The sequence below is a fragment of the Quercus suber genome, unplaced genomic scaffold (assembly GCF_002906115.3).
Source record: "Quercus suber isolate HL8 unplaced genomic scaffold, Cork oak 2.0 scaffold_161, whole genome shotgun sequence".
Lineage (NCBI taxonomy): Eukaryota > Viridiplantae > Streptophyta > Magnoliopsida > Fagales > Fagaceae > Quercus > Quercus suber.
This window is the reverse complement of record NW_027069622.1, coordinates 96,536-109,135: the sequence shown is the minus strand read 5'-3', so window position 1 is coordinate 109,135 and position 12,600 is coordinate 96,536. Positions and strand designations below refer to the sequence as shown.

The following is a 12,600-nucleotide window of genomic DNA, read 5'->3' as shown; positions in this document are numbered from 1 at the left end:
GTCTGTCAGGATTCCCTGCCATCTTGTTCGGCCACTTGAAGAACGGCTCGTTCTTGACCTTTGCCAAAACTTGGTGGACTGGGTCTCTGAATACGGTGTTGATGGTCTGGAGATTGGCTGTTCCTGACTACGCAGGAAAGTCTCTCCTCGGCTTGTTGCTGGCGTATCGATCCGACCTGAAATCCCTCCTTTCCAGGGGAATAACCTTCTCCTTGCCTTTCCATTGTTGTTAGTCTTCTTCAACTCTTTTGTACTTCTCAATGCGGTCCATCAGCTGGCGGATGCTAGTAACGGGTTTACCAGACAGGGACGTCCTTAAACCGTGATCGGTAGGGAGGCCGAGCTTAAATGTTTCCAGGGCCATTGCGTCAAAATTGCCCTCCATGTCATTAAACATTTCCCAATATCTGTCCGAATACACCTTCAGGGATTCTCCTTCCTTCATGGTCAAAGACAGCAGAGAGGACAGAGGTCGGGCCACTCTTCGGCATGTAATAAATCGTGAACCAAATGCTTGGGTGAGCTCTTTGAAGGAGCTGATAGAATTCGGGCTCAGCCCATCGAACCACCTCATGGCGACTGGCCCAAGACTGGAAGGGAAGACTTTGCACATCAGCGCTTCGTCCCTGGAGTAGACAGCCATCCTTTGGTTAAAATGACTCACGTGTTCCACGGGGTCTGTTTTGCCATTGTAGATGGTGAACGCTGGTTGGTTAAAGCGCCGAGGAAGTCTGGCCTCTTCGATCCTACAAGTGAAGGGCGACCTGGAAATCTGGTTTAGAGCCTTACTCATGGCGTCGCTTCCGACGTCTCCACGTGATGGACTTCTGCGTTGCCCCTCGTGGGGAGACTCCTGCTCGTAGGTATAGCTCTCGCTGGCTGGTGTCCTGGATTTGGGTTGATAAGTGACGTCCGGCTCATCATCAGGGTCCTCATCAGAATACGAGAGAGCTCGTTTCCTCTTTGCATGGCGTAATTCCCTTTTTAGCTTTTCAACCTCCCGCTGCAAATCTCAGTTCTTCTCTGCATGGGACATGTGGCTTCCGCCATGTGACTGGCTCTGACCAAGGGGCACGGTGTGCACGCTACCCTCACGGTCCTACCTTCACTTCAGGTTAAGGAAAGGGTCCTCGTGCTGAGGCGCCCTAGACTACGCTTTTTGTTCACCGTGTTCGGCCATCACCTACTGTTGTCCCCACCCCTGTGCAAGCTCTTCCCACAGACGGCGCCAATTGTAAGGTCTGTTTTTGTTGTCCAAGCCCAGAGGATATGGGTCAAAGGCCCAACGAACCCAGAACAATGAATTTGTAAAGAGTGGATCGAAAGAGCTGGGCTGGATATAAAGTACAGAACAGTTGGCTAGGTTACGTGCGGTGATGATAACATGAACTGAAACTTAGATAACTCTGTGAATGAATGTCCGAAGAGGCGTCTTATTGAATGAACTGTGATTACAATATTCAAAGCTACAGTAAAGCTTTTCTCTCTCTTTCTCTCTCTTTTTTTCTGATCCCTTATTATCAGGGACCCTTCTTCTTTATATAGCATCCCTTCCTATCATCTCCATCGTCCACTTGTTCTTCATCCACGCATCCACTCGAGTGCATGTCACGTCGTGTGTCTACTTTAGTTCTTTGTGAGTGGCGGTAGCTGAGGTTGCACTGTTCAAGGGTCTTCTCCACATAAATGCGGCCAGAAAAGCTGTTGCAGCGCATTAAATGCGGTGGTACCAGCTTTTCCTTCAGATATTTTTTAGTTCTGATCATTTCTGGATCCACCCAGGATCTGTCATGGCCGTTGGGACCGTTGGGAAGATTAGTCGGACCCAACACACGTTCGTTTGATCAAAGCTCATCATAGCCGAGGAGCAAGACATCCTCGGACAAATGGTGACCTCTTCAGACAACACTCTCCTTCTGCTTCTGGGCTTCCTGCTTTAGATGGGCCGCCCCAACCACCTATTAATCCTCGGAAATGCAATAGTCCTTAACAGGCGGTTCCGGGCCCGTTAGGTAGCTTTGGGCTTTTTCTCCCCACATGACTTATTTAAATAATGTACATAAATGATTTTATAAATAGTCATATAGTGGGTTAGAAAAGATAGCTACAAATTAGTTTGAAACTAAACTTTCTCCTTACAAATTTAAAGACTAAATTATCATAATTCATAACTCAAAAATCATAGGTAGATGAGTTGTTCTAAGGCCATAACTTTATTTTGCTACAATTTTGTCACCACTCTAATATGACAGATTATGAGTGACTATCAATCACTTTCACATAAACTCACTGTCTTTTTTCAACTACTCGTACTCTGTCCTATTAGAGAAATAACTAGTATCAAAGTCGTAACAACAAGATTAACTAATTTTAATACCATATAAAAAGTGACAACTATCATACATGATGGACTATAATCGACTGCTTGATACTTTCGACGGGCTGTTTTTTATCTATTGTTCACAATTTGTGACCAAAGTTATAATTTTTTTCGTGTTACTAAATTTTTTGCATAATAATTGAGGGCAGTGCCGTACATCACACGAAAGAGAAAAAATTCTAATGCGAGTGGCGAGTCTTGAATTGAGCACAGCTACAACGTTTGGCACACGCACACGTGGCCCAGGTGGATGATGATACTTGGATTAAATTCTGCATAATGGGACATGTGCCTTGTCAGACTTCAAAAGTCTTCCTCCCCCATGTTTTGGTTTTGATTAATGAATATACTACGAAAAGACACCCCAAAAAGAATTTGGAGGAAAAAAAAAAAAAAAGTAGAGCAAGAATCACGAGTTGTCAAGGACTTACTCAAGATTCCACCTTATGGGCCAAGGCATTCCCATTTCAACTAAACAATATTTCAATATACTCAACAAAGTTTTACAATTGATTGGTTTTTTATTGCACAAGTGAAAATGATGATAGAGATGACCCATAAGAAGTGAGAAAATTTGTATACACGATACTTTAACAAATAAAAAATTTATGTGAAAGTGATAGACAAATAATAATAGATCATATTAAATATGTGACAAAAATTATAATATGAAGGTTGTTGTAGTAAAATTGGGATGAGTTTAGCATCAATATTTAATATTAACTTTTAATTTTTATGTACAATATTTTAAACGTCACTTTTTTAAAAATATTTTAACACATCTTCAACCAAAAAAAAAACTACATACATTATTTCTCAACGGGTATGGATACTCTGTATACTGCGAATCTAAACCTTACTTTCCTTCCAATTATTTTTTTTTTTTTTTTTTTTTTTTTGGGAAATCGTTTTAAAGTTGTCAAATAATTGAATTAATTTCACCTAACTGTCCTTGTCTGGTCCATATGTAGCATTTAAGCAAGATTAAGAAAAAGCCAGAGCTGCAAAAAGCGAATCGGGCATGAGATTCTCTACCTTAAAAACACACACACACCACGACACAAACACTCTTACACTAATAGGAATCTCCCAGAATCCACTTTTACCGTTGGGCTCCTTTGCCGCCAAAACTAACAAGCATCCTCAACCGTCTGATCATAATAAAAAAAACTCTCTTAAATTTTGTGGGGGGCCCTTTCACTTTGTGGGACCCTTCACTGAATACGATTCCACTCCAATTCCAATGGGCTAGGGAAGAGAAGGAAAGAGAAGAGAGTGAACGGTCTTAGTTCCATCCTCATTTCTCACTTCTCTCATCCCCACCAACACAAAAGGCTCAAAGGTCCCAACTCACCCTTCAAGTCTTCTTTTGCAGCTATGAGTCAATCGAAAGCAATTCTGATTCTAATTCTATAAAGGGGTAGTTTTTGTATTTTTTTGTGAATCTTGCTTTCAAAACTTGCTCTTTCTTGGAAATTCCTTATCTGGGTCTTCGTCAAAACTTTACTTCCTGTCAGTTTAGTCACCAAAAAGAAAAAAAAAAGGAAAAAAAAAAAAGTTTTCATCTTGTTTTGCCTGTTGGAGTTGTTGCTGTTTTTCCATCTTGGTTTTTGCTTGTGGACTTAGAGTGTGTTTTTTTTTTGGAGAATTGGGAAGTTGGAGATAATGGGTACAGGTATGAATTTGATTACCACTATTATTGGGTTTGGGATGAGTGCAACATTTATTGTATTTGTCTGCACAAGAATAATCTGTGGGAGGTTCCGCAGGGTCGAATCGAGACCCATGTTCGAGATTGAATCAAGGATTGATCTTGAACAGGTATCATACTATACTTCAGCTCTTTATGCCTTCAATTTTTTGGTAGGTAGCTTGTAAGAATAGCGGATTTGGGAATTCGACTATTTGTCTCAATTTTTGTGTCTACACTAAGTGTTGTAGTGAGTCGTGCTTGAGGTGTTTTAGTTAGTATACACGCTTTATGTAAAGTGTAGTGACTAGGATCAATCTGCAACTTTGTGCCTTAATAGCTTTGTGGATATGTCCTTCAGTTCATGTTTCTAGTATGTTCTGATTCTTATGTCAATTTCACGATTGCTTGGACGCAATTGCGCAGTGAAGTATTGAAGAAGTAAATTTAAATAATAATTAGTACTAGTAATTGTAAAATGGAGTGATAAACACATTAGCTGAAAGAGAAAGATAACAACAAAATCTGGGGGAGATTTGGGAGCATCTCATATAATCTTGTTCATGCACCTGTCATGGTTACTTGTAAAGATAGTTTTCTTGTTAATTATTGGCTGAATCTTCTTCACAACATTGACAAGAATAAAGAAAATACCAACTACTGTTGGTGAACCTTAAGCCTGTATTTTTTTTTTTCTTCCCACTCACAAATTGAGTGACTTAATAGGACTAATTCATACGAAAGTTGCGCTTTCCTTCGTATTCCTTTCAATGTGATTGTATTGTAGTTGAGGTTGGAGCATTGGTTTTTAAATTTTCACTATTTGCTGACAGCCAGAGCCTCGGACTGGTGGCCTTGAACAAGGTTTGGTTGCTGCAATCCCTACAATGAAGTTCAACCGTGAGGCTTTCAGTTCTATGGAAGATCCACAGTAAGTTTAGCTGCCAATATTTGTAGCCATTAAATAAAAACTTATTCACCTCAACATTCAGGTATTAATTTTTGGTAATATTCATTGAAGAGACTTTTGTTTCTCTTTTAGCCTCCTCAACATTTAGGAACTTCTTGTTTTTTCAGTGTAAGTGATTGGTGTTTAGTCCTCTTTGATATAGATAAAGTTGAGGTTAGTCCATTTTCTCCTGCAGGTGCTCAATATGTTTGGCGGAGTACCAAGAGAAAGACGTATTACGAATAATGCCCAAATGCAGCCACACTTTTCATCTCTCTTGCATTGATGTGTGGCTAAGAAGGCAGTCCACTTGTCCTGTCTGTCGTCTACCTTTACAAGACTCTATTAGACCGAAACCTATGAGGCCACTTATGTTTGATATAACTCAGCCTTTTGATAATTCTGAGGTCTCTATGGACCATTTTGAGCAATGGCTGCTACCAGGCCCTCATCGTTCAGGAGGGAATGTAAGTAATCAAGCACATGTTGTATCTGTTCCTGTGAATCCTCCAGAACCAACAGTTTCTGGAGAAGAAGGAAGAAGACAATGAAATCAACTGAAATTTATTCTGCTCCAAAGCATTACATGTCTCTTCTTCTACCAAGCCATGTTTTTATGTATATTCAATGAGTGAACAACTTTTAGGTTTTGAGGCATTGAAATTAACAGTGGGCAGGATATATCTGATTGGAGATTTTGTATTTCTGAATGTACAGACTCAATTGTTTGGACCTGTTGTAACAAAATCCTCAAAATTCTAGGGAGTATCATAATGAAGTTTAGTTGATGCTTGGCATTCTCACTTTCTTATTCATAACTTTATTAATTAAAACTTCTGAATTAATAAGTAAATAAGAGTTCTATATCCAAATTTTGGTGGCTTAGAAAAAGAAGAGTGAAGCTTCCTGAATTATTCTGCATAATGCATAATATATGACGGTATATGGTACTCTATTGTGAAATGCATTTAGCTCAGTCTCAGATTCATTTTTCTAATTGATTAAGGAATTCTTTCCAAATCTCGCAATTACTAACAACTTCCTGAGTTGCCAATTGAATTCCAAACCTCGAATTTTTAGCTACAGTAGCACTAAAGTGACAACATTCTTGCATAGCACTCTTTGAGAAGCAAAGAATAATAAAAAATTTTAGAGAATGCAATTCAAGATAGTTTTTTGACTATCGATCTTTCACATGTTCAAGTGTTTTCCAAGAATAACATGGATCAGTGAATGTGGCTTTAATTACTTGGAATTGTAAATTATGGAGGTTACTTTGAAAAGAATGAAAATCCTCATAGAAACAAAAGGCTCTTCCCTATTCAAATAGGTAAGGTGATATTATACCAATTACAATTTATTATTTCAATTAATTATGAAAAAAAAAAAATGGCTATGCCCTTAACATCAAAGAAATTAATTTACTTACACAAACCGTGAAAGTTATAACATTTTTTTTTAGATAAGATAGGATTAGAAACTTATAGTATTCATTTCCTAATAATTATTCTTTAGCATTAGACCAAGACACTAGTTGCTTTTCTTTTTTATGTTGACTCTTATTCGACAATAAAAGAGTTTACCACTCAAATCATGTTGAAAGCTCAAATATGTGTTAAAACATAAGAGCTTGTTTAGACCCCCAAATTAAAATTACGGCTAGATTGCTTTTACTTTAACTTAGACTAAGTCCGGAATTAGAGTAAATGAGTGCAAATAACTGGTAACACTACCCTAAGCTATGTTCATCCATTATCAACGATATAAAGTAAAGCTTAAGAGTAGGGAAGAAAGATGCAAACACAAAATGACACCGAGACATGTTATTGAAGAGAAAACCGAAGAACTCGGCGAAAAACCTTTCTGCCATCCTCCAAGCGGTAATTGATCCACTAGAGAATAAAGTTAGAGTACAAGAATACAAAAGACCCTCTAAGCCTAGTCTACCCAATGTACTTAAGCCCTCCAAACTCTTACTACCAACTGGCTTCTTAGAACCTTGTCTTCTCTAACTTTCTCAAATTCCGCAATACGCTCGATTGCATCTGCTAATGATTGGCTCCTTCTAATACTTCCCAGTAGTACCAAAACTTTACTTGACACTCAAATTAGGTGTGGTAAGTGTTTGGACTATCAACATCTCAAGGATTTAGAGATAGAGAGGTAAGAGTAGAGGAAAACTAAAAAAAAAAATGTGTAGATGATTGTGGGTATAACAATCTCTAACTCTCAAGCGTGTATTCTAGGGTTTTTTTCTCTAAAAAGCACTATTTACAATATATGGGTAAAGAGGGTATATATAGTGTGGGTAAAAACTTGGTAAAACAAACACGACAAATTAGCCAAACAGAATGTTTCTCGAGTATTTCGCGTGAATGCCTTACCTGCGAGATACTCGCGAAAACTCCAGCCTGTTATTACGCTTCGCATTCCAATCATGTACTCTACATGTGGCTACTTCGCGGGTTAGCTTCTTGCGAAATCCACTTGTTCTTCAATTTAAGCTTAAGTCTTCACACTCTCTCACACTCATCCCTTACAATTAAAAACCACATAAATACAAGAAAAAATAATTGAATAAAATTACAATCAAATTTATTACAAAATTAAAGCCAACACAAAATAGTTATAGATAACAACTTTACATATTTTAACCTCAGTATTTCTTATTCGAAAAAACTCTACAACTTTACAAGTTCAACCAAATAGAACCACATAATATGTTTGTTATCTATGTGCTCTAGACTTCGGACTTGATCATAGCAATAGTTCTGGTTACAAGGCATAGAATAGAAGGGACCCTCAGTCACCTTGTACACACATCGTTATCTTCTCCCTCACAGGAAAGGAAGCCCAGTGGCAGTAACCAATTAACCAAAAGAAACGGGCTTGCCACCGACTTAAGTGGTGGACTAGCTTCTAAAAGGCATTTTTGGAGTGAAAGGGAGAAGAGATAATGGGGGCACACGTGGGACTCATCTCTCTCACCTCATGCTTCTCTCCTCTCTCTCGTCTTCCTCGCCTCTCCTCCACCAAGCACAAACCATTTGCCAGTACGTACACGTATCAAAATTACCAAGTTTATCATATCTAATATGTGTATGCACTGAATTTTAGTTGTCTGTCACTGATTGGAGCTTTAATGGAGTCAATATGTGAGCTTTATGACACTACCCATCGTTTGTTTGTTTGCTTGCTGCATATGTAAATATATGGGCATTTTGTTATGGAAGATTTTTGTTTTTGGTGATATCGAATTACTTTGTTATTGTTGTTGTTGTTGTTGTTGTTGGTAGGGGTTCAAGAAATTACCCATCATTGATTTTTGATGAATTTCTTGAGTTTCTAGCTATCTGTTTGTAGTGGGATACTACTTTGGTGTTTTAGCTAATAAAAATTTGGACTTGAACTTTGATGGTGCAAATTCATATTATTTCTCTAAATGCTTCTTTGATACCTATTAGTCCTGCGGTGAAGTCAATTAATGGGTTTCTGGATGTTTTCCTCCTCCCAGTCCTTTCTTTTTATGGTTTTTCGCTGTGATGGAGCAACCTATGGGTATTAAGAGATTTCCCATCACTGATTTGTGGCTACCATGAAGTGCTTTTGCCCTTAATATTAACTGATTGTGAGCAGCAGTGGAGGCAATAATATTTTAGTTGGTCCTGGGTCATTGATTTGGTGATACGATGACTTAAATTCTAAATGTGGTATCTTTTCAATTTGAGCTGTAATAAAGCTGATTTATTGGGTTTTGAAGAATAAGAGAGCTTACTCAATAAAATGAAACTATTAAGCTGTGTTCCTATTCCACAAAATTCTGCTGAGGGAACCTATGTTTTAACTGTGCTGGTTAAATTAATCAGTGTTAGTTGTTTGGCAGTGGCTGCAATGAATGAAGATCCAGTCCGTCAGTGGATTCTGTCAGAAGGAAAGGCAACTAAGATAACAAATATCAGTCCCGTAGGTGGTGGTTGCATTAATCTTGCTAATCGTTATGACACTGATGCAGGTTCTTTCTTTGTGAAAACAAACAGGTAGATGGATATGGTAAATTTCATATTCTGATGATTCAAATCCTTTTAAATCCATGTCAAAGCAATAAATACATTATGATTTTCAAACACTGGATCAGGAGTATTGGACCTTCAATGTTTGAGGGAGAGGCTCTTGGTTTAGGTGCTATGTATGAAACTGGATCAATCCGTGTGCCTAAGCCATTTAAGGTCCGCAACATTAATTTTGTATATATACCAAATTGTTGTTTATTCCAACTTAAGCCCATTATTTGGCAATACAGCTTAAGTGAGCCTTTTGTCAAGCATTGTAGGTTGGACCCCTACCTATGGGTGGTTCCTACATTATCATGGAATTCATTGAATTTGGTTCTTCCAGAGGAAATCAGGTGAGACTGGAATTGTGAATATGGTGTGGGTTCTAACAACTTATATTTGAATTTTAACCATTTGTTAATTCTCAGTCTGTTCTAGGGAGAAAACTTGCTGAAATGCATAAAGCTGGAAAATCTGAGAAAGGCTTTGGTTTTGATGTTAATAACACCATTGGCAGGTACAGTATCTGGATTTTTGAACTATGGATCTCATCTCCTCTCTCTCTCTCTCTCTCTCTCTCTCTCTCTCTCTCAGACACACACACATGCACATGCGCACACATTTACAATTCTTTGGCATTTATAGAATAATACTGATTGCTTTCTAATAAGATCATATATATTCCTTGTAGTACTCCACAGATTAACAATTGGTCATCAGATTGGATTCAGTTTTATGGGGAGCATAGATTGGGTTACCAGTTGAAGTTGGCACTAGACCAGTATGGTGATAGTACCATTTACGAAAAAGGTTATCTTGAAATAATATTTATTCCCATCAAATTATTATGATTCTAGATCATAGTTTGTTAAATACTTGTAGATACATCAATTAAAGATAATTTAGTCAATCAATTTAACTCAAACAAAAGTATAATAACTATATGACATGCCATACTCCCTTTTCTGGTTCTGTGATTGATATTTTGGAAATTTTTTCCTATTCGAAATAACAGTCCCATGGAATTGTTACATGCCTTTGTCCTTAGTGTTACATTTATAATTGAAATCCAACCACAAGATAGTTGTGGGATTTTAAAGTTCCCCTTTTATACTTGAAGTGTGTGCAGTGTGCTATAAAAGTAAATCCCATGGAAAGCATAAGTATCTAAATGAAGTGTGTGCAGTGTGCTATCCAAATAAGGAGCATTTTAAGATAATATCTTACTACAATATCATTTGAAGCTTACAAGATATGGTTTGAATTAAGTCTAACTAGAATATAAATCCTTTGTCTCATTTTTTGTATTCCACTTTGTACTCCACTAATTGTGGGATGCCATGTGTCTGATTTTTTTTCCATTTTAAACTTTAGTTATTTTACAAGGTAGTAGAAAGAATACATGGAAAGTTGTGATTGGTGGAGTATAAAGTGGCAAACAAAAAATTGGGAAAAAGGATTTGTATTTGTCGGACTATATATTTATATTTCAGAGATTGTTGCTCTATGGCAGTTCAGGCTCCTCAGGGCTGATGAGACAGAATTTAGAACTTCAATTACCTAAATGCCTAATTTTTCATGATAATCTTTTTAAAATATGTTGTAGGGTCATACCATCAAACCCCCTTTCCCCTCCACCCAAAAATAAAAGAGAGTTATTTGCTATCATTCACTTTTGCCAATTCACTGAAGATTTCTGGAAATGATGTACGGCATATGATATATATTCATCATTTTAAGCAGGACAAAGACTGGTGAAGAGTATGGGACCTCTCTTTGACAATGTGGTGATAGAGCCATGCTTGCTACATGGAGACCTGTGGAGTGGAAATATCAGCTCTGATAAAAATGGCGAGCCTGTTATACTTGACCCAGCATGTTACTGTAAGTCCAAGATAGTTAAGATATATTGTGCCAGGAGGCCCAGGGAAAATCATTTTGAGATTAAAAATTAAAAAGTGTTACTTTTAAGCATTGAAAATTAAGCTTTTCTTGTAGTTCTGTGAAGCTGATTTCTTAATCTTTTCTCTGAAGTTAGCTTCTGATATTAATTGCTTGTGATGTGGAATCTTAGGATGGACATATTCTGCCTGAGTTCACGAAGTGAAGAAATCAAGAATATCTTGGCATGTTTTAATTATTTCAAATCTTCACAGAGAGAGGAAAAAGAAAAAGAAAGAAGCAACCAAAGCTTCTTCAGAATAGTGCCTCTTTTTCATTGAGAGACAGATAAAGTTATTAACATACTACTTAGTCAAACCTTAGCAGCTACTGTAGAAATAACCAGACAGCCAAAGATATTAAAGGAGGCTTCCTTACCGTAATTTAGATGAGAGTGACTTAGATGGATAGAGGAACTTCCATGTATCTACTGATGATTGTCTTTAGAGAATATGGAGAGATGGCAGTTGAGGACGTGTCCAGAATAATGGTTGTGTGTTTTTGGATAATAGTGAAGTTTAGATTAGAAATCAGCATGTTGTTACTGAGCTGTTTAAGCAAGAAGATTTATTTTGTCCCTAAAAAAAGGTTATGCTCACATGTGAATAAAACAACCAAAATAACAGAACATATGGGAATTATTCGGAGTTTTGAAATCACACTCTAAAAATGCACATGGTCTGTACTGTCTATCAATAAAAGTTACAAGGGATTTAATAGTATATTTTTGCATTTGACTAGGATTTTAAGTTTTTGCTGTTTCATCCACTCGATCATGTTATGGAAATTGATAATTTAAAGCACTACATGCAATGACACTGTTAATTAACTTTTTGTACAGATGGACATAATGAGGCAGAGTTTGGAATGTCGTGGTGTGCTGGATTTGGAGGAGCATTCTATAATGCTTATTTTGAGGTAATATCATCTGCTAACAGATAATCCAAAGAATTTCAGTAGCTTGCATAGGCATATCATCTGAACATAACCCTATTGTTAATTGCTTAAAACCTAGACTTGAACCATATTTATTATTATTACAAAATAAACTAGATCATATTCTTAACAAGTTTTCTGGAGGAAAACTGACTAACCCAACCTCAAGCTGATTTGCACTTGTATTTTGAATGTGTCAATCAATCTGAAACTTCTCTGTATTTCCTTTTAAGCACTAGGTTCTCAATATCTACATTGATATTAACAGTTATCTTTTACTAAATTGTATGCCTTCTTCAGGTGATGCCCAAACAGCCAGGCTTTGAGAAGAGGAGAGATCTTTATATGTTGTATCATTATTTGAATCATTACAATCTCTTTGGTTCTGGCTACCGATCATCTGCCATGTCTATTATAGATGACTATCTAAGAATGTTAAATGTTTAGCATTTGGTCTAAAATGATTGTCATGTTTATACACAACAAAGTTAACTCTGCCTGTATATTTTGCTGCTTTGGCCTCTGTAATTATTTTCATTGGCACTTGCAATTTTTTCTTTGTTAAATGAAATGGTACATCAAAGTGATATCAGCACTCCTGTTTTCTTGGAATTAAAAGAAGAAGAAGATATTAACAAACAAGTTGCAGACA

General features: G+C 37.2%; 3 protein-coding genes across 4 annotated transcripts; 2 read left to right on the top strand and 1 right to left on the bottom strand.

Moving 5' to 3' along the window:
• Positions 1–229: 229 nt before the first annotated feature.
• Positions 230–793, bottom strand: LOC136069288 (uncharacterized). Its single transcript, XM_065777642.1, has one exon. The coding sequence runs from the start codon at positions 791–793 to the stop codon at positions 230–232; it is 564 nt and encodes a 187-aa protein (XP_065633714.1).
• Positions 794–3,384: 2,591 nt separating this feature from the next.
• On the top strand, positions 3,385–5,822 carry LOC112025372 (RING-H2 finger protein ATL64). Of its 2 annotated transcripts, XM_024058042.2 has the most exons (4): positions 3,387–4,055; positions 4,150–4,201; positions 4,904–5,001; positions 5,216–5,822. In XM_024058042.2, the coding sequence occupies exons 2-4, from the start codon at positions 4,166–4,168 to the stop codon at positions 5,568–5,570; spliced, it is 489 nt and encodes a 162-aa protein (XP_023913810.1). In that variant the 5' UTR covers positions 3,387–4,055; positions 4,150–4,165; the 3' UTR covers positions 5,571–5,822. The 2 variants fall into 2 exon arrangements, with proteins under 2 accessions (XP_023913809.1, XP_023913810.1); XM_024058041.2 differs by having other exon boundaries at positions 3,385–4,201.
• Positions 5,823–7,779: 1,957 nt separating this feature from the next.
• LOC112025373 (protein-ribulosamine 3-kinase, chloroplastic) lies at positions 7,780–12,600 on the top strand. Its single transcript, XM_024058043.2, has 9 exons — positions 7,780–8,072; positions 8,903–9,056; positions 9,155–9,245; positions 9,350–9,424; positions 9,500–9,588; positions 9,763–9,881; positions 10,815–10,955; positions 11,854–11,930; positions 12,249–12,600. Exons 1-9 carry the CDS (start codon positions 7,976–7,978, stop codon positions 12,393–12,395), a joined length of 990 nt encoding a protein of 329 aa, XP_023913811.1. The 5' UTR covers positions 7,780–7,975; the 3' UTR covers positions 12,396–12,600.

What these genes read in the sequence shown, in the direction of transcription:
- LOC112025373 (XM_024058043.2), top strand. Translation starts at nt 7,976, where the DNA reads ATGGGGGCACACGTGGGACTCATCTCTCTCACCTCATGCTTCTCTCCT. An exon ending in TTCTTTGTGAAAACAAACAG is followed by an intron (nt 9,057 to 9,154) that starts GTAGATGGATAT and finishes ACACTGGATCAG; the next exon opens with GAGTATTGGACCTTCAATGT. An exon ending in GTTCTTCCAGAGGAAATCAG is followed by an intron (nt 9,425 to 9,499) that starts GTGAGACTGGAA and finishes GTTAATTCTCAG; the next exon opens with TCTGTTCTAGGGAGAAAACT.
- LOC112025372 (XM_024058041.2), top strand. Translation starts at nt 4,046, where the DNA reads ATGGGTACAGGTATGAATTTGATTACCACTATTATTGGGTTTGGGATG. An exon ending in CAAGGATTGATCTTGAACAG is followed by an intron (nt 4,202 to 4,903) that starts GTATCATACTAT and finishes ATTTGCTGACAG; the next exon opens with CCAGAGCCTCGGACTGGTGG. An exon ending in AGTTCTATGGAAGATCCACA is followed by an intron (nt 5,002 to 5,215) that starts GTAAGTTTAGCT and finishes TTTCTCCTGCAG; the next exon opens with GTGCTCAATATGTTTGGCGG.
- LOC136069288 (XM_065777642.1), bottom strand. Translation starts at nt 793, where the DNA reads ATGAGTAAGGCTCTAAACCAGATTTCCAGGTCGCCCTTCACTTGTAGG.